The sequence below is a fragment of the Gadus chalcogrammus genome, chromosome 18, assembly GCF_026213295.1.
Source record: "Gadus chalcogrammus isolate NIFS_2021 chromosome 18, NIFS_Gcha_1.0, whole genome shotgun sequence".
Taxonomy (NCBI): Eukaryota; Metazoa; Chordata; class Actinopteri; order Gadiformes; family Gadidae; genus Gadus; species Gadus chalcogrammus.
The window spans coordinates 3,874,755-3,896,481 of NC_079429.1; the positions used below are offsets into that span (position 1 = coordinate 3,874,755).

The 21,727-nt window shown below is 48.9% G+C and overlaps 2 protein-coding genes across 2 annotated transcripts in view; both read left to right on the forward strand.

Annotated features, from left to right (window-relative positions):
* Positions 1-6,500, forward strand: part of tbkbp1 (TBK1 binding protein 1) — a 44,214-nt gene extending 37,714 nt beyond the window's left edge. The window contains exons 8-10 of the mRNA XM_056577518.1: positions 2,166-2,281; positions 5,168-5,991; positions 6,365-6,500. Coding sequence (XP_056433493.1) covers positions 2,166-2,281; positions 5,168-5,991; positions 6,365-6,493 — 1,069 coding nt within the window. The 3' untranslated portion in view covers positions 6,494-6,500. The remainder of the gene's footprint in view (positions 1-2,165; positions 2,282-5,167; positions 5,992-6,364) is intronic.
* Positions 1-21,727, forward strand: part of LOC130371669 (uncharacterized) — a 201,418-nt gene that overhangs the window by 13,370 nt on the left and 166,321 nt on the right. The gene's annotated exons all lie outside the window — the stretch shown is intronic.

Here is a 21,727-nt window from a genome sequence, read left to right on the forward strand (position 1 = left end):
ACTCCACTCCTCCTGTTCCATCCACGCAGAACCAGAACAGCCTGCGCTGAACACACCAGTGGAAAGGCTTTGCAGGACGCAAATCCATCTGAGTTCACACTTTAAGAGGTCCTCTATTCATCCCAGACCTTTCACAGCAGAAGCGCAACATTTATTTTAAGAATTATTAAAGAAAGATTCTAACAGATTGAATCTGCAAAGAACTACAATAAAAATAATATATATATCGTATATCTACGTCAAATGAGAATGAATGGAATGTAACACGATTCTATTCAAACACGTGAACCCGTAGTTGATGACTTCATAGTAGTAAAGCTAGCAAGTTCCCGAACTAGCGATTAGCGCATAGCGCATCAGCGCATTGCGTTTGTGCTTGTTATAAAGAAAATGTCTATACTACATTGAAATGGCATAATGATAATGCGATGGTCATCAGCGTTTTTTATTATTTATTAACGAAGGAAACACTTTTTCAATCCTGTCGCATCTTTTTCCGCCATCTTGCCTAGGATTTTGCTTGATTTTCAATTTTCTCGCAAGGTGGGAGCAATATCACAACCCTCACTTGCAAGTGTAACCCTACCCCTCAATGATTCGACTATTTGGACAGCCCTACCCTGCACGTGAACGTTCAAAATCAAGGGGTTAGGGGTAAGGGTTTGGGCGAAGGGGTGAATTAGGATCGACCCTTAAGCGCTATGTTTTCATGCACGCTGAACTAATCCTGCACCAGATCACTGGTTTGGGTGCTATATAATATAAAGAAATGCAAGCGCATGTTTCGCATCACGTTTGATACAATCACACAAAAAAGGTGCATTGTCAATATTGAATTAGTGCCTTCAGTGCACAGACGATTTCTGCATATCTCTCGAGCTAATGATTCAAGACAGCCGATAGTTGCCATGGTTAATTCACTAAACCGTGTGGGTAATCTATTCTGCCGTGTGCACGCCTCCAGGAATGCCTCTGCATTGTCAACACCGGGCCCCGCATGGCCCCCGACAGATCCCAGGGAACGCATGGATTTCATGTTCTTAAATCAAACTCTGTTATTGCCACTCTAAAAATACACAGAGCGTCTCTCGGTGGAACGGCCTGTTTAACGACGTCCCTCCCCATCGCTGGTGTTACGATCAAGTCTGATGAATACACAACCTGTCATATCGATCCTTTAGAAGAGGCTCTGACCTGAAGCCAAGGCCAGGGACTGTAGGTATGATTCCTTAATGACTTGTTCTCGCTCAGGGATGGCTTCAGGACGACTGCGGGCTTTGGGTTTCAAACCCAGTGTTCTATACTGGAAGTTACTCATTCTGCCCCGTTCCACCAGTATCCAGCCCCATTCCACCAGTATCCAGCCCCATTCCACCAGTATCCAGCCCCGTTCCACCAGTATCCAGCCCCGTTCCACCAGTACCCAGCCCCGTTCCACCAGTATCCAGCCCCGTTCCACCAGTATCCAGCCCCGTTCCACCAGTATCCAGCCCCATTCCACCAGTATCCAGCCCCGTTCCACCAGTACCCAGCCCCGTTCCACCAGTATCCAGCCCCATTCCACCAGTATCCAGCCCCATTCCACCAGTATCCAGCCCCATTCCACCAGTATCCAGCCCCATTCCACCAGTATCCAGGATTACATTATTCTCCACGGCATCTAAGTTCTTTGAGTGTCTTTGGGTAAAAATAATCACTCCTAAAGTTTGAATCCCTATAATTATTGTGTTTAATCCTATTGTCTAACCATCACATTTATAAGGTAACACTTTCTTTTGAATTACTATAATGACCTTATACTCTCTCTCTCTCTCTCTCTCTCTCTCTCTCTCTCTCTCTCTCTCTCTCTCTCTCTCTCTCTCTCTCTCTTCTATGACACTCTCTCTCTCTCTCTCTCTCTCTCTCCCTCCCTTCTATGACACTCTCTCTCTCTCCCTTCTATGACTCTCTCTCTCTCTCTCTCTCTCTCTCTCTCTCTCTCTCTCTCTCTCTCCCCCTCTCCCGCCCCCCCCCCCCCTCTTTCTCTCCCTCCCCCTCCCTCCCTCTCTCTCTCTCTCTCTCTCTCTCTCTCTCTCTCTCTCTCTCTCTCCCTCCCCCTCTCTCCCCCTCTCTCCCCCTCCCTCCCCCTCTCTCCCCCTCCCTCCCCCCCCTCTCTCTCGCCCCAGGGTTAACCTGGCCCTGGCCTACACCGAGCTGACGGAGGAGCTAGGCCGACTCCAAGCTCTGAGCTCCAAGCAGACGGAGATCCTGAGGAAAGCCTCGCAGGAGCAAGCTAGCCCAGGTTAGCGTTAGCCTAGCCTGCTGCGTGAGACACCCCCTCCACACTCTGATTGGTTCGCTGTGTGATGGACGTTCTGTGCACTTCATGCTGGACTTGAACCCATGAACAAACAGGACTCAGTTTATTTGAAAACAGATGGGCAGACATCATCGTAGATCGAGTTGGATCCAACACATCTTCAGTGATTTGCCAGGCGTGCATTAACATTCGATTCTGTTCGGATCTAATATTAAATGAACACGGTGGCTCTAAACACAAGGATATTATTAACGAGGAAACGTTATTTAAATGTACGTTGTACTCAACATAACCTGATATAATACTGAGCCAAGTGTGATGTTTGATTTTAGTCCAGTTCAAAAGGATATCAATGATCACGCACACAAACGTCAACGATCAGGCCCACAAAAATCAACACATCGTTAACATCAAAAGATGAACCTGCATGTGTTGTGTTGTGTTGTGCTTGTGTCACACCTTATTTTTAGCCCAGTGCTTGATTACAGTCTATTTACTTTTAACTATGCGCGTCTCCCCCTGGCTCTCATTCGCTTTAAAAATCACACACACTTTCAGAGGTCTGCGTCTCTCGTCGCGAACCATCAGCCCGGCCGCGGCGTTAGCTCCACCGCGCGCTGGTGGCACAGCTCCCGTCGGTGGTTTCCTTACTATTAAGAGCGTGTTGTGTGATACACAGGATGCCCCCCCCCCCCCTCTCTAACCACAGTACGCCTCCGCTCTCTACCCTCCGCCCAGCCCAGCGCTGCCTGGGTGCTGCTTTAGGTGTCGCAACAACAACACAGACTCCCCTTCTCCGTAATCCAGTCTTCGCGCTCTGTGCGTCGTGTTTATTGGAAACCGCCCATCGCGTCTCGTGGTTCTTTAGACGCTCACAGGGCAGTCCCCGTGTCTGGGGGGCCTCTCCCGGAAACGGCCCCGTCTTAAAAAACAAGATCTTATTTTATTTAACATGATATGTTTATATTTTTTGGTAATGGTTGAAGCTTGTTGATGGATATTCATATCGATGCAGTGGGTGATTAGGCGTGTGGCTTTCTGATAGGCTGGGATAGGATCTCTCTGCACAGGGGTCTATAGATGTTATACCATGGGCAGAACAGTCATAAACAACCAGCCCTCAGTACGATAGACACCGACCCCCTGTGGTAGCCTACTCTGACTGAGTCTGAGTGAGCTTATAACACATCATGTAAGCCATTGGGTTGGCGGGATACTACGGCCTATTTCACCACGAGGCCAACCACATTAAAAGTACCGTCCACACGTAAATATTTCCCTTCATTTGCCGTTCACAAACAATAACTGATATTATGTTATCATTTTTTTGTTGATTTGTGCATCCCGAACTACACTTTTTTCATTTCAGAAATCTGAAATAAAAACAGGAATACAATCACCAGTATACGATAGTTATGTGCACCCTCAAAGTGATTATGTCCAGTTAATCCAGGTAGTGAGTCATCGACAAATAATGATCAATAACTTAAATTAGCATGGTTGCATGGTTCCAAAATGGTAGAATTTTGTTTTGTGGGTAAAACTTTAACACAGATTGACTTGCATTCATCTGAGTGAGTTATTATATGCTGCATTTGTCCCTGAGTCTAGACCTCTCTGACAACTAGACTCTATACTGTAGTTTTAGACTAAACATATCGCTATAACCATAGTATAGATTCTAGACCTCTCGGATAACTAGACTCTATACTATGGTTGAAGACTAGCCATAGATCTATAACTATCGAATAGATTCTAGTTGTCACAGAAGTCTAGACCTTATACTATAGTTATAGAGCTATGGCTAGCTCTAAAACTAGTATAACTATAGTATAGCTATATCTGTAGTATAAGTTCTAGCTGTCACCGAGGTCTAGACTCTAGTTATAAAGCTATAAATATAGTCTCTAGAGTCCAGCGGTCACACAGGTCTAGACTCTAGTTATAGAGCTAGTAATAGCTCTATAAATATAGTCTCTAGAGTCCCGCGTCCCCGAGGTTTAAACTCTACACTCTAGTTTAAGAGCTATGGCTCTATAACTATAGAATAGAGTCTAGCTGTCACCGAGGTCTAAACTCTACACTCTAGTTTAAGAGCTATGGCTCTATAACTATAGTATAGAGTCTAGCTGTCACCGAGGTCTAAACTCTACACTCTAGTTTAAGAGCTATGGCTCTATAACTATAGTATAGAGTCTAGCTGTCACCGAGGTCTAAACTCTACACTCTAGTTTAAGAGCTATGGCTCTATAACTATAGTATAGAGTCTAGCTTTCACGAGGTCTAAACTCTAGTTTAAGAGCTATGGCTCTATAACTATAGTATAGAGTCTAGCTTTCACCGAGGTCTAAACTCTACACTCTAGTTTAAGAGCTATGGCTCTATAACTATAGTATAGAGTCTAGCTTTCACGAGGTCTAAACTCTAGTTTAAGAGCTATGGCTCTATAACTATAGTATAGAGTCTAGCTTTCACGAGGTCTAAACTCTAGTTTAAGAGCTATGGCTCTATAACTATAGTATAGAGTCTAGCCGTCACCAAGGTCTAAACTCTACACTCTAGTTTAAGAGCTATGGCTCTATAACTATAGTACAGAGTCTAGCTTTCACGAGGTCTAAACTCTAGTTTAAGAGCTATGGCTCTATAACTATAGTATAGAGTCTAGCTTTCACGAGGTCTACTCGTTTTAGAGCTATGGCTCTATAACTATAGTATAGAGTCTAGCTTTCACGAGGTCTAAACTCTAGTTTAATAGCTATGGCTCTATAACTATAGCTAACCCCAGCCTCTTCCTGTTAGCTGCTTCCTCTCTGTGTTTAACTCGGTCCTAACCTCCACGTCTCCCCCCCCCCCCCCCCCCTCCTCCAGTCCAGCGCCACTCCCCTCCGGTCCACCTCCACTCCCCCAGCCACCACCCCCGGCTCTCCCCCGTCTCCCCCCGCCACTCCCCGGCCCCGCCCCCGGCCCACCACTCCCCCATCGCCCAGCGCCGCTCGCCGGTGCCCCAGCGGCTCTCCCCCGACATGCACCGCCGCTCGCCGCTGCTGGACGTCAACGAGGGACCCGCCTCCTACTCCTGCCGGCCCCCCAGCCACCACCTGAGGGCCAGCTTCCAGGGCCGCCGCAGCTACTCGGAGGTGGCGGACCCCTCGGCCTACCAGCGCCCCCCCCGCTTCACGCTGGACCCCGTGTCCACGCTGCCCAAGCCCCGCCCCTACATCGACGGCTACAGCAAGCAGCAGCAGCAGCAGCAGCAGCAGCTGATGGGGGGGCTGCAGCACCGCGGCTCCCCGGGGCCCCACCAGGGGGGCGGCGGCGGCGGCGGCGGCGGGGGAGGGGGGGGAGGCGGAGGGGGAGGGGGGGACGACGGCTCCATGCGCCACTCCAGGGAGATGCCCTTCCCGCTGTCGGAGCTGTCCCACCTGCGCTTCGAGCCGCCGCCCCCCTCCACGCCGGCCCCCCCGCCGCCACAGAACCACTCCTCGGACGACGACGAGGACTGGGCGTGCCCCCACCCCATCAGCCCCCCGCGGACGCTGGGCGTGTCCCCCTCCGGGTCCATGTCCCCCGGCCTCATGCGGGGGCCCTCCTCCTGCTCCGTCTTCCCCATCCCCCAGCGGAGCAACACGCTGAGCTGCCCCCCCCAGGGGTACATGTCCGCCGAGCACGCCCAGTCCTGGCCCAGCATCAACGTGAGTAGTCCCGCCCCCTGGGGGGGGGGGGTGTGTCTGTGTGTGTGCCCGCGTGTCCATGTGTGTGCTTGTGCGTGCGTGTGAATGTGTGCATGATTGTGTGTGTGTGTGCATGCGTCTGTGTGTGTGTCTGTGTGTGCGTCTGTGTGTGCATGCATGATTATGCGCGTGTGTGTGCATGCATGTGTGTTCGTGCATGTGTGTGTTTCTGTGTGCATGCGTGAGTGTGTTTTTTGTGTGCATGCATATGTGTGCGTGTGTGTGTGTTTCTGTGTGCATGCGTGGTCATGCGTGTGTGTGTGTGTGTTTCTGTGTGCATGCGTGTGTGTGTGCGTGTTCATGCCTGTTCATGTGTGTGTGCGTGCCTCTGCAGCTCTGGATGGAGACGGAGGAGAGCGACATGCGGAGCTGCCCGCTGTGCCAGCTCATCTTCCCCGTGGGTTACCCTGACGACGCCCTCATCAAGCACATCGACTCACACCTGGAGAACAGCAAGATCTGATCGCCATGGCAACCCCCCTGCTGCACCCGCCCAGCCCCGCCTCCCTGCCCCCATCCTCGCCCACGCCCCCCACCCCCCCTGCCCGGCCCCAGACCAGGGGCCTCATGTATTATGTCAGTGATAAGCAAACGTGGCCATTGGGGAAGAGAAGAACCAACCATATGATGGGATCAGAGCGGTGGTGGTAGTGATGCTGTTATGCAGTGATGCAGTGAGACGGTGATGCAGGGCAGTGATGCTGTAAGCAGTGATGCAGTGAGTAGTGATGCTGTTATGCAGTGATCAGTGATGCAGTGAGACGTCGATGCAGGGCAGTGATGCTGCAGTGCTGCTGTAAGAAGTGATGCTTTGTGTAGTGATGCGGTTATGCAGTGATCAGTGATGCAGTGATGCTGTGCAGTGACCAGGGATGCAGTGATCAGTGAGGCAGTGACGCTGTGCAGTGATGCAGTGAGCAGTGATTCAGTCGGCAGTGATGCTGTGATGCACTGATACACTGGGGCAGTGATGCAGTGATGCTGTAAGCAGTGATCAGTGATGCTGTGAGGCAGTGCAGTAATGCAGTGACGCTGTGCAGTGATGCAGTCGGCAGTGATGCAGTGATGCTGTAAGCAGTGATCAGTGATGCTGTGAGGCAGTGCAGTAATGCAGTGACGCTGTGCAGTGATGCAGTGATGCTGTAAGCTGTGATCGGTGATGCTGTGATTCTGTGAGGCAGTGCAGTGATGAAGTTATGCAGAGATGCAGTGATGCGCAGATACACTGGGGCAGTGATGCAGTGATGCTGTGAGCAGTGATGCTTTGATTCTGTGAGGCAGTGCAGTGATGCAGTGATGGTGCAGTGGAGTGCTGAAGGCTCAGTGGGAGTCCTGTGCATTGCAATTGTGTGCATGTCTGCGTCTCCGACAGAACAGATCTGTGTGTGGGCCGAGGTGACGCACTGTTCAGCAATATGACACATTTCTGCGGGAGGCTGGATGTGAAGGCTGTAATCGTTCTCATTATTATGACAGAGTGGGACAGGGTTCCAACAGGGAGAATACTTTTGCTCAAAGGCCAGGGTTATTGAAGTCAGATGAAGAGGTAGAAGAAAAGCAAAGATCTGTTTCATGTTGACTGATTTATCCTCCGTTTAATGACTAGTTTGCTTATCTTAAATGTAATTATTTCTACCTTGCAACATTGGTTGATTTTTTTAGAGAAGTTTGCTTCTGGAGAATAGAGAATGCCTTGAGTCACAGAAATGAGGACAGACAAACAATAATTCATGAATGATCCCAATGAGGTCATTATTTTTATATAGTACACCCTACAATTAAACAAGGCGCCATTTGTATTAGTGGAAGGACAGGTGACATGTTGAAATAATCAAATGCATTATTAGACTAAACAGAAAAATACGTTCAAGCCACACAGCCAGGTAACCCGTATGTAACCGTGATGTACGTCCGGTTAAAACCTGACTTCTTTTTTGCTCCGTCCACAACCGAAAGGGAAAGGAGATTCCCTCAATAAGCGGAACTTTCCCTTTGTCATCGAAGCGGTACAACATTAGTTAACATGACTCATCTGTTCTGAATGGACACATGGGATGGTCGAGGCTGAAATCCTTTTATTTGATCTATTTCTCTATTTATTTATTCATGGTATACGTCCCGTGCTCCTCCATTTGTTCAGGGACCAGGGAGCAGGAGGAGCTGACCTTACTGAATGATTGTCTCTAGACCAGGGCTACATCCCCCTACATATACAAACATTTGAGTTGCCACGGATATTCAAAAAGCAAAACCAGAATCTCCCGGGACTGCGGGATTGGTTAAGCTCAGCATGGCGGGACATCGGAGCTCCTGATAGGTGGGGCTAGACTATCTGCCTCCTCATGTCCGACCTGATTTGATATTTAAATATCTCAGCACTTTAAGTAACCAGAGCCTGAATCCTGTTATAAGACCCTCCAAATATCTGACATGTGTCATTTATATTTATATTCTAAAGTAACAAAGTGAGCCTCATATGTTTGGTTGCATCTCTATAAACACCGCCCTCTCGTTTCACACACACTGTTGTGCATCGCAGGGTTGATGGTTGAACTTCTTCGGCACAGAAGGTGCGTTCGGATTATTTATTTTTACCGTTGTTTTTTCCTCTTTTTATTTTTTTTGTAAATATCCTACTGTACATACACAGTACTGTACATACACAGTACTGCACTGGGATCCTCCTAGACCACCTACAGAGCTGAGCTTCAGCTGTACTGGGATGAACTGGGATCCCTCCCAGTCCTTCAGAGCTGAGCCTTAGCTGTACTGGGATGTACTGGGATCCCTCCCAGTCCTCCCACAGTGCTGAGCTTCAGAACACGTTGATGTCACGACTGCCCAGACCACCGAACAAAAATGGAGGAGTTTATTGTTGAACCTGCCACCCCCCCATGGTGTCCAGCCCATCGCCCCCCCCCCCCCCCCACCCCCCTCAGCCCCCTCGTCTGTTGGTGAAGAAGAGCCTCATCTCTTAGGGGAGGAGCCTGACCCCCAAGGGGAGGAGCCTGATCTATTAGGGGTGGAGCTTTGCATCTATGGGGAGGAGCCATACCACTCGGGGGAGGTGGCAAAGTTCTCACAGGAAGACTTGGACTGAATTTGTTCTCGTACGTCACTAGATGATGGAGTCTCATTCTCTGCGTGTGAGGCCTTTGCGTGTGCGCATCATAATCCGTTTTAGCAAAAAAAATACTCACACTGATGTCAACTCGTGGTGACGGTTTTATCTAATACATGCAGATTCAGGTTAGGCTCCCTGTGTAGAGTACACACACACACACACACACGCACACACACACACGCACACACACATTTACACACACATGCGCATGCAACCATACACAATGGTCATGCATTGCACATGCATACTCAAGGTCCTCATGCCTTGCCCAAAGGGCAGGGCAGTGGAAATCCTCCAACATCTCCACCAACAGCAAGCAGATGGCTGGGATCCGACTGGAAAATAACTCTTCAAAGAAAGGTTTTTTAGTACGAACCCCCTAATATACTGCACTGTAAGTATGTTCCCATCACTTTATGTAAGAAAATATATATTTAAAGCTGATCGATTGTATTGTGAGAGTGAGGCATCACATTTCTGTACTTCAAATTGGAGTGCCTGTAAATCTATTTATAGTTCATGCCACTGCAACCCAGCATTACATGTACAGTATATGTGACTTACAGTATACAAGTTCAGCTAAAAACACTTCTAGATTTGTTATAAAAAATAAACTGGATGAGAATCCCGTTAATACATTGAGGGAGACGAGGGCTCCGGGAGTCTGAAGACTTTGCGTCCCAACGCTAAACAATGCAGTCCCTGAACACAACACAGGTGTGACCTCGTCTATCACTTGATGTAAAACAGTTCCGCATTTCCCACGCTTCGCTCATGTGATTATCGTACTGCTATCATCGTACTTCAATTAAAAAATAGAAAAAAAACGTGACCACATTGCGTGTACCTCTTCACTACAATCTGTATTTCACAACCAAAGACAAAGAAGTCAATTTTTCACCTGCATTTCCTGTACACAACTGTGAGGCGGTGAGGGGGGAAGGAGAGTGAGGTGGTCTGGTTCCTCATACTCGTTCACCAAGACAAAAGGTGTTAAACCAGCAATCGCAGTATGTACTAAGTGTTCGTTCACAAAGTCCCACGATGTGTGTGATCGTGTGTGACGGCCAAGGTCCTGTATCGCCGTTCATAGACTCGCGGCTCCATCACAGACGATGCCCTGGTGCATTCTGGGGGATGTCTTTGCTGTGCCGTGCCAACGAGACACGGCCCATGAAGTGGTCCCCCAATCAGCCCTTGTACCGTGGTTATTTTGTTTTTCTTGTCCTACGACATAGAGTGGGCGATCCACACACAGGACGGCGGGATTCAGCTGGAGGATCCCATCTGTCTTGCTTTTGTTACCAAAAGAAATCGAAGTGTCGATCTTTATCTTGTTTCATGTGGTAGGGAAAAAACAAAGTGCGTTGATCTTTTCAAAACACAGAAGACGGACGCTCTCGAAGACGAGAGAAACAAGTGCAACAAAATCTGTTGTTTATTTGTATTCATTTTTTTTGTTTTATTGTTTTATTGTTTTCTATCCTTGTATATTTGCCACCTCTTACCTGTTACCTGTAACGTTGTATTTCTTCTGGCGTCCCTCCTGGGAAGCGTGGCGTCGCCATGGATGCTCTTCGGGCGGGTGCTCTCTCCGCCTGTCACTCAGTCCCTGAAGAAGAACTCGGACACGCCTGGCTTCCACAGACTTTAACATGTGTGGAGAAAAAAAAGTGACATAAAAGACAGCATTTTTTTGATTATTCGTCTGTAAATAAATTTAAAATTGCACTTAAATGTCTGCGGCGGAGTTTGTTTGTGGTCAAGTAATGTGCTTCTGTGGTGTTCAATCTGAACGCAAACCGTATTGTAATTTACAAATCAATATCGAAAGGGTTCAAATTATGAATTGCCCAACTAAAGTATCTTATCCTGCTGTATATATATACAATTATACAATTAAAGGAAACTTAAATTGAGCAACACAACAGTCACACACCAACACACGCTTCAAACCTTTAATTGCAGGCCTTTCGTTAGGAGTTCTGTGCGGAGTAATGCCTTCAATAGCTGTGATTACAACATCAAAATGCCGTTTCCTGCAGGCTTCTGACTTTCTATTTAAACGTTCTCAATTTCGCTGGCTTTTCAAAATAGCCAGCAACACCACCCAGACAACACATGTCACATCCCACTATTTATGGGCGCGCTGCCAGACGCTGAACAGACGTTTCAGCGGCATTTCAGAGGAAAGAGAACAGAGAAAGCATGCAAGACGCCGGTGCATGGTAGACACCCGCACGCTCGTTCAAAAGCACATCATGGGAGTCTCCTGGGTGTGAGCCACAGTCGCCGTGGAAACACCAGACATCTCTAGAGCACACTGATGGTCAGGGAGCATTCTGGAAGTAAAACCAAGGCTGATGCTGCTGGCTTTTACACTGACGAAGCGAAGCATGCTGGGAGAGCGTCTTCAGTAGGCCATCTTCTTCACTTCATTCGACCCTACGACTGCGGAACGACTGTGACTGGATTGAACTAGAATCAAAAGGTCCTACTTTTCACCAAACAATGTGCATGACCTATGGTGGTGGAACGATGGAGGTGGAACCATGGTTGTGGTTCTTAGTGCAATCCATTAGCAATCCAAACAAAGTGTCCTGATGGGTTACCTTTAAAGGCACCCAGTGCAACTTTATGTAAACATTCAATGAAAAATAAACATTCAATTTCTAGTCTTTTTTACACGTAGTAAGTTTCAATAACTCCACACCATTACATATCGACATTCAAGGAGCAAAGATGAGACGTCGTTGTGTGGTGAGAACTGATAGAAAATCGTAAAAAACAACAATCGCCGGTGGGGAGAAGCCATTTTTGGAAGACTGGAAGCCTGCTTTATTTATTGTAGGTTACAAAAAATAAAGAAAATGGCGGCATTGTTGTTGTTATCGATTTTCTTTCAGTTCTCACCACACAACGACGTCTCATCTTTGCTGCCTGAATGTCGGTATGTAATGGTATGGAGTTATTGAAACTTACTACGTGTAAAAAAGACTAGAAATTGAATGTTTATTTTTAAGCCTCGAAAGTTGCACTGGGTGCCTTTAACTTGCCTTTTAGAGTGGAAAAGGAACTTATTATTCTTTCCACTTCTTTCGATTGTACGTGTTCATGTGTATGAGAGTCATTCAGGATCACAGGCAATCAATTCGTAATGAAGAAAATTTGGCCAAAAAGCGATTGTTTCAAGATAAATTGTTGATCTATGGTTTGCCCCACTCTCTGCTTTCTTCATGTAGCCCCCCTACAACCTCTACAGCCCCCCCCCCCCCACACACACACACACACACACCCACACCCTCATAAGGTGCACACCCATCCTGGCCACCAAGCCACAAGTTACACTCAAGTCTCGGTGGTTTCTAAACATCACATAGATGCAATGAAGAACGACGGAGAAAACCACACATCGTTCAGGGTCAAAAAGCGAGAAGAAGATCGAAAAATGTTCCCCAGAGACCAGTGAGCAGCGAGCGAGCGAGCAGTATGCACGCTGCTGCCACTGCATGTGTGTGCTGCGTGCACAATGGGTATATGCACACCAAGCATACAGTAGTTCAACACATATCACTTCTGAGAACTGCTTCTGATTTCAGTTTAATCTGAAACATGTGACACCTCAGGAAGTTGTTCAAATCATGTTTTAGCCTCAGACAATATTGCTTTTCTGTCTCTTCTCACATTGATGATTTCGGTAGTACCCTTTGATGTTTGGTGATGCTTCTTTGATTTGGTTTATTAAAAGTGCGAATATAAATATGTTTACTTTTACTAATGAGTGTTAATATGACAACATTTCTTCCGAAACCCTTGTGCAAATTTGCAAATGTTCGCCTACAATGTACAACAGTGTCTTGCTGAACATGATTGATAATTTATACAAAACAAAACTACATGAACATAATATAATTTATGTAAGGATAATGGTGTTATTTGCTATGCAGATAGTAATACATCCAATTTAGAATTATAGTAAGTCACAATAGCAGTTCATTATTAATTATTATATAAAGTATTATATAAAGTATTATTCCTGTTATGAATAACTGATTTGCGTTGTAAGTGGATAACGGTGTTAATTAAATTAGTAATAAGATGGAGATATGAAGCAGCATTAAAGAAGGAACATTTACAATGGTCAAAGGGCTGGGTTTATAATCTGAAATTTTCTGGCAGATTTGATGAAGGATAAAATGACGTGAGGAGCCACGATGAGAAACAAAGACGTCTGAAGAGCCGAAGATAGCAGACCAGCGTGTTCTTACCATAATCTTCAAAATAATATTTATATAGCTTTAGTCAGGTAAAAAAACTATTTAATCTAAGTCAAAGATTGCAATATAGATCAAATTTACTTAGAGTCTATTAACACAATTATTAACATTAAGTCCTAGTAATTAAGGCATGAGAAAAATTATAAGAGAGAGAGAGATTATTAGTAAAACCAAAGACCATTTCTGCACCCACGTCTGGTGTCAGAGCGAGATGTTATCAAGAAGAACTGATTGCTATCGAGCTCCATGAACTCGCATGCTATGCAGTCTCACTAATACATTTACGACGCATTGGGGAGAATTTGGTGTTTTTTGCAATGATGAAAGTTTGTTGAAAATTATTCGTTGCTATTCATAAAGGAGTAGAAGGTGGATTGAACATTTGAGAGGTTGTTTCAATATTTGACGGATTAATCAAACAGTGGTGAGTCTCTAACTTAAACCAGATATGGAGTCGGCTGTGAGTCTCACTTTAATTCCCCCTCAGAGGAAGCCTTAACTTAAGTCAGACGTGGACCCTATTTCCTATTTCTTCTTTCTTCAAAATGTTCACCAGATTTTTTAATATAAAAGCTTTTTTCCCCATGCCTTTTTTTAATTTAATTTAATTTATTTGAGAGAGAGACACAGAGAGAGAGCGAGGGAGAGACGGTAAACCAGTAAAACAACTATCAAGATCCTGTATAATTTGAATAGGATTCTTTACCATCTCTTCAAATTGCAAAAAGCCCCATAGCAGATCATTTCATATTTTCACTTGAAGCCGCAGCAGTGTAGTCTAATTCATCATCCTTCTTCTTTGTTGAAAAGAAGAAGGATGTCCCCGTCTGTTTTTAAGTGTAAGTAAACCAAACGTCCACTAGGGGGCCACCGAAACCACAAAACCGCAGCCCCCGTCAGTCATACATTCCCTCCACTGTTTCCACATCCTGGTTCAGGCCCATCAAAACATTTTTGCTTTCAGAATCACGACAAAAGCAAGTGAAATACCCACTGTGCTCACTTCTATATCTTACATATGGAAACAAGGGGATTTTAGCGTATCTCAAATTCCCGACAAGTTGCATTTTGCTTCTGCCAATGTGTTCCTGCGTCTTGTTCTCTATCAAAGGGCCTAAATGACTACATGGAGGTGGATGTAGAGAAACAGGGTTCATCCCCCTCCACTGGGTGTAGCCGCTGTCCACGCGCTGACAGGAGCTCGGAGTACGACCGACAGGAGCCCGTTGCCTCGGTTGAATTATGCAATAGAAATACCGTCAGTTAGAGCGAATATACACACTAATCAACACATTGCTTTGGCTCCTCTAAATACGTGTAGCATAGTGACACACTGACCTGTGCACACACGCACACGCGTACACACGCACACACGCACACACACACACACACACACACACACACACACACCACACACACACACACACACACACACACACACACACACACACACACACACACACACACACACACACAGGTAGGAAGGCAGGCGGGAAGGCACACACACACACACACACACACACACACAGACAGACAGACAGACAGACAGACAGACAGACAGACAGACAGACAGACAGACAGACAGACAGACAGACAGACACACACGTACATGTACACACAGGGTCATACTAATGTAAATGCCCATGCGTACGCACGGTGACAGCATGTTGCACACGTTCAGTCATTGTGACACGAGGCGTTCCGTACCGTGCGATCTGCCGGCTGGAGCTGTGACCCGAGCTTGAACCGCCGACCTGTGTCATGCATGCACCCCTATTGATTGCACCTCGCACATGCTCACACACACACACACACTCACACACACATTCACACACACACACACACACACACACACACACACACACACACTCACACACACACACACACGCTCACACACGCTCACACACACTCTCACAGCGCTTCAGCAAACGTTACATGGCCCCAGGGATCTGGCTGCAATATGTGTGTGTGTGTGTGTGTGTGTGTGTGTGTGTGTGTGTGTGTGTGTGTGTGTGTGTGTGTGTGTGTGTGTGTGTGTGTTTGTGTGTGTGTCAGTGTGTGTGTTTGTGTGCTTGTGGGTGTGTGTGTTTGTGTGTGTTTCGTGTCGGTGTGTACGTGCGAGTGTGTGTGGGTGTGCAAGTGCGCAAGTGTGTGTGGATGTGTGTGTTGTGCGTTTGTGTGCGAGTGTGCGTGTGTGTGTTTATGTGTGTGTCTGTGTGTGTCTATCAATGGTAGGACTTCCTTTCAGCTTCTGACTGTGTGTGTGTGTGTGTGTGTGTGTGTGTGTGTGTGTGTGTGTGTGTGTGTGGGTGTGTGGGTGTGTGGTGTGTGGTGTGTGTGTGAGTAGGTGTGTGTGCCTGCGTGTGTGTGTCTGCGTGTGTGTCTAAGTATGTGTGTGTGTGTGTGTGCCTGTGTGTGTGTGTCTGCGTGTGTGTGTCTGCGTGTGTGTCTAAGTATGTGCGTGTGTGTGTGTGTGTGTCTCGGTACTAACAGTCTGTGTGACCCCAAGCCTGCTGCAGACGAGCAGCATTGTCTCTGAGGTGGAGGAGAGGTGGAGGAGAGGTGAGCCACTCTGCTCCTCCTGCATTATTCACCCTCTCTCATGTCGACTCTAATGCCGCGCTGGGTTCCTCACGTCTCCACCGGGACATCCTGCAATATTAAGTTTGATAAGGATGAACCACTACAGCGCCCGGTGTACGGCGAGGGCGTTCTGGACCCTCAGCATGGCAACCAAAGGGCTGATTATGGTTCCACGTCGGCTCAGCATAACGACCACGGGCCGCGGACGCTTCGACGCAGTCTTGAGCCTGTTTCGGTTCTGCGTCGGGTTGTAGTGAGCGGACCGATCAAAGCCCTTGCTGCTCGACAAAAGGTTAACATTTTTGGAAGGCACTCGCAGGCCCGCAAGGCCCCACCTTGTTGTGTCGACGTGCAATCGTAATCAGCCCTTCAGACGCCATCGCTCCACATGGGGGCAGGAGCAGAGGTTAAACTTATACTTCATGTTATCCTAATGAAAGGGGGCCAATTCATTCCACTCTTTCGGGGGCCGATAGAGGGGAAAAGCAATCCAAACAACATAAGAGCTGATAAATGGGTTAAACAAATCGATAAGGACACACTCCGGACTAGCCTAGAGTAGGGAGGTTAGGAGAGAGAGAGAGCTGGCTGACAGGATCACAGGCCTGCTTACAGTATAGACCACCTTTTGATTTTATATGAACCTTCAGAGTTCAATATGAGATGCACCAGTCTGAGAAGATCGATGTCTGGTCGTATCTCCTCATGAAGATCTTCAGGAAGATCCCCTAAACAAAGATAAAAATAATTAATACAATTATATTTATATAGTGCTTCTCAATGACCCAAAGACGCTTACAGTGAATGGGGGGGGGGGAACTCACTAACCACCACCAGTGAGTAGCACCCACTGATGCACCCACTGATGTACGGCAGCCAATCTGCGCCAGAACGCCCACCACACACCAGCTTGAGGTGGAGAGTGAGGGAATTGATGAGTCAGCCAATTGTACAGGAGGATTATTAGGGGGGCCAGATTGAATGAGCCTGGTTGGGCAGAAGATCTCCTCATGAAGATCAGCTCATGAAGATCTCCTCATGAAGATCTGCTCATGAAGATCTTCGAGGAGATCTGCTCATGAAGATCTCCTCATGAAGATCTTCTCGTTAAGATCTGCTCATGAAGATCTTGTCGTTAAGATCTGCTCATGAAGATCTTCACGGAGATCTGCTCATGAAGATCTCCTCATGAAGATCTTCTCGTTAAGATCTGCTCATGAAGGTCTCCTCATGAAGATCTTCTCGTTAAGATCTGCTCATGAAGGTCTCCTCATGAAGATCTTCTCGTTAAGATCTGCTCATGAAGGTCTCCTCATGAAGATCTTCTCGTTAAGATCTGCTCATGAAGACCGCCTCATGAAGGTCACAAAGGAGGTCTGCTCATGAGGAGAAGAACGCCGCCGCCTGTATCTGATCCTCTAAACCCCACAGGGCTCTGCAGCGCTCTGGGAGAAATCAATCCCACCGCCCCGTTGTGGAAGTAACAGCAGCAAAGGTGTAGCGCGTCTCGTTTCCCCTCGCAGTGAAACATACGTCTGAGCCGCACGCCGCACGGCCTGAGATCCCCGATCACAGAGATGACAAGAAAAGTGTTGCAGCCTGGGGGGGGGGTCACCTCCACTTGACCCCCTGCTCTGGTGGGAGGTGAGCGGCACCTCTCCCCAGAGTGTTGAACGGGCGTCGTGACACTCCGGCGCCGCGGTGTCGTCGTGATCCGGTCAGAAGCAGTATGCCGGGGCGGCGGGGGTCAGCGGGGGGTCAGAGGGGGGGGGGGGGGCAGGGCGCGGTGGGGGCGCTGGGGTTCCTGCGAGCGCAGCAGAGCAGCGATTGGCTAGGCCGCCGCCCGCCGGTTGTCATCATTAGACGCCGGCCCACCTCCTGCAGACAGCGTATCACAGCTCCGATCTGTCACCCTTCGCTCGCCCTAATGTGTGAAAGCAAGACGTGTTGCGCCTATTAGCACTTCCTGGTAGAGCTGGCATGCTGATCCCCCCCCCCCCATCCCGCCCCGCCCCATGGCCCCCACGGCCTCCCCCCTCCCCCTCCCCGGGGAGCCTGGCAATATGGTGCGGAGGGTGACCGCCTGCCAGCGCTGGCCCCCGCTGTCACAACACATCACGCATCGCAACAACCACAGGGCCCCCGACCGACGCCACCGCCACCACCACCTCCTCCCAGCACAACCTCCTCCTCCTCCTCCTCCCAGCACCCCCCCTCTCCTACAACCTCCTCTCCTCCTCCTCCTCCCAGCACAACCTCCTCCTCATCCTCCTCCTCCTCCCCCACCACCACCACCAGTCTCCTCCTCCTCCTCCTCCTCCTCCTCCTCCTCCTCCTCCTCCTCCTCCTCCTCCTCCGACCACCACCACCAGTCTCCACCTCCTCCTCCTCCTCCTCCTCCCACCACCACCACCAGTCCTCTCCTCCTCCTCCTCCTCCTCCTCCTCCCCCTCCTTCTCCTCCAAGCACCACCACCAATACACACTCAGCACGGAGCCAGCAGATGTACTTAACACCATTTCCCAGTTACCAACGCTGACAGCCTCTGATAATCTTTAACCACAAGCTGTAAATGGCAATCAGGGTCATTTACATCTCCACACAGTGTCGGACCATACAGTGAGTCCTCTGAGTTAAGTACAGTATTCTAGGGGACACAACTTGAAACCCACAGACCACTTCTACCACTTGGGCGTCCGTGGCTCAGGAGGTAGAGCGGGCTGGCTGGTGACCTGAAGGTTGCTAGTTCCTCCCCTTGTGTCGAGGTGTTCCATTCAAAGACGCCTCACCGTGACTGCTGCTGCCGGGCTGGCTGTCGTCCTGCATGGCCGACTCCGCCGTCGGTGTGTCAATGTGTGCATGAATGAGTGAATGTTAGAAAATATTGTAAAGCGCTTTGGATAAAAGCGCTATATGAATGCAGTGCATTTACCATTTACTACTAAAGTCACAAGAATAATATTGTGTACAATATCACATCTGCAGCTATTATATACTTTCTATGATCTGTCAATCGTGTGTGCGGGGAATGCCATGAGGTTTGAGTAATCGCGGTGACCTGCCTTCGCCCGCCTTCGAGATGGTCGATTAGGGTGAGTGAGTGGTGCTATTGGGGAGACACTGCAGCCCTCTGTGACTCACTGAGTTCCACTGAGTCAGTGGGGGTTGACCACCAGATCATGGGCGATCGGGTCGGAAAGAGGGGGCGCCACCCACGCCTTCTGCTCCTTTGCGGGGCACTTGCTTCCCCTAACTGGAAGAGAATCTAGAAATATAGATATATAATCTGATTAGGGTGTTCTTGCTCTTTGTAATCAGAAGACAGCAATATTTCCTGTGAGGGCGGCCGAGCTGAGACACGTTTCAGTCCTCCCCTCAGAGGTGAGCTGACCAGTGAAGCTAAGCACACACAGATGTCCTTTCCCCAGCCTCACTAACAAACACCAGGGAGATACCAGTTTGGAAACAGAGTAATGGAGGTGTAATGGACTGATAAAGAGAGCTCTGCGTCTTTTATGCTGTCACTGCGGCTGCTCTGCTAGTTCATGCAGTGTGTGTCGCGCTGCATAATCTACTGCCTTTCTGGCACATAGAAACTATCACAAGGTAACACTGTGTGTGGGTGTGTGTTTGAGTGTGTGTGTGTGTGTGTGTGTGTGTGTGTGTGTGTGTGTGTGTGTGTGTGTGTGTGTGCGTGCGTATAAAAGTGTGTTTGCGTGTGTCATGATGTCTCCAAGCAAGTATGTTGTTGTGTGTGTGTGCGTGTATGTGTGTGTGCGTTTGTGTATGTGCGTGTTTGTATGTATGTGTGTGCATGAGTCAGGATGTGTCTAAGCAAGGATGTTGTTGCGTATGTGTGCGTGGGTGTTTGTTTGTGTTTGTGCGATTGTGTGTGTATGTGTGTGTTCACGCATGCGTGTGGGTATGTGTGTGCGTGTGTGTGTGTGTGCATGTGTGTATGTGTGTGCATGTGTGTATTTGTGTGTGTGTGTGTGTGTGTGTGTGTGGTGTGTGTTGTGTGGTGTGTGTGGTGTGTGTGTGTGTGTGTGTGTGTGCTGCTTTGTGCCCAGCCATATAATGTAAAGGTCAAGCTAAGTCTACTGGTGTGTTATGCGTGGTGACAGCTCTGGCACAGGCAGCCTCACCTGCCTGTCACAACCGCGAGCGCCTGCGCCACGATGCACATGCTAGCTACACACCTGCTAGCTACACACCTGCTAACTAGACACAGGCTAACTAGACTCAGGCTAACTAGACACATGCTAACTACACACCTGCTAGCTAGACACATGCTCACTACACACCTGCTATCTACACATCTTCTAGCTACACACATGCTAACTACACACCTGCTAGCTACACACATGCTAACTACATGCCTGCTAGCTACACACATGCTAACTACACGCCTGCTAGCTACACACAGGCTAGCTTCACACATGCTAACTACACACCTGCTATCTAAACACATGCTAGCTACACACATACAATCTAAACAAATACTAACTACGCACATGCCAACTGCACACCTGCTAGCTACACACCTGTTAAGTACACACCTGCTAACTACACACCTGCTAACTACAAACCTGCTCACGGCAGGTTATCCCTTTACTGGAGTGTTAATATTTTTATCTGCAAAAGGGCCCCACTGACACCCAGGCTGCTCCCAGCACAAAGTAACACCCCCGTGGGGTACCTCCCCACCTCCCCTTACCCCGACCTCCCACCGGGGGCCCTGCTGCCCACTGAGGGGCCACACGGGGACCTGGGTGCCATGGAGGCAACACTTTGAACACAGACATTAAACTAGAACTTACATATGCGAGGGGAGACACCAGGGTGGGGGGGCGTGAGGAGGAGAGGAGGGGAGAGGAGAGGAGAGGAGAGGAGAGGAGAGGAGAGGAGAGGAAAGGAGAGGAGAGGAGAGGAGAGGAGAGGAGAGGAGAGGAGAGGAGGAGGAGGGGAGGGAGGGGAGGAGAGAGAAGAGGAGAGGCAGGAGGGGAGGGGAGAGGGAGGGAGAGGAGAGGAGGAGAGAGGAGAGGAGAGGGAGGAGAGGAGGGAGAGGAGAGGAGAGGAGAGGAGAGGAGAGGAGGGAGGGGGGAGGAGAGGGGAGGAGAGGGGAGGAGAGGAGAGGAGAGGAGGGGATTGAGGAGGAGAGGAGAGGGGGGGGAGAGAGGAGAGGGGAGGAGAGGAGAGGAGAGGAGAGGAGGGGAGGGGAGAGGAGAGGAGAGGAGGAGAGAGGAGAGGAGGGGAGAGAAGAGGAGGGGAGAGAAGAGGAGAGGAGAGGAGAGGAGGGGATTGAGGAGAGGAGAGGGGGGGAGAGAGGAGAGGGGAGGAGAGGAGAGGGGAGGAGGGGATTGGGGAGGAGAGGAGAGGAGGAGAGGAGAGGAGGGAAGAGGACGGGAGGGGAGAGGAGAGAGCGAGGGGAGCAGAGGTGAGGAGGGGATAGGGGAGGAGAGGGGGGAGGAGAGGAGGAGAGAGAGATGTGCCTGGCTGGCCATGCTTCTATTGACTCTGACAAGACAAAGAGGGGACCCCCACCCCCCCAGCCGCAGGGCCTCAGCACCACAGTGCCCAGTCGCTCGGCCACGTCAGTCTGGGTTGGTGCTGCCCTGTAGGACAGAGTCTGAGGCCTGTTCCACTTCCTGTGTTGATAATCTATCAGCCGGCCTCTCTCCAGTCTCAGTCGGTCTCTCTCCAGTCTCACCCG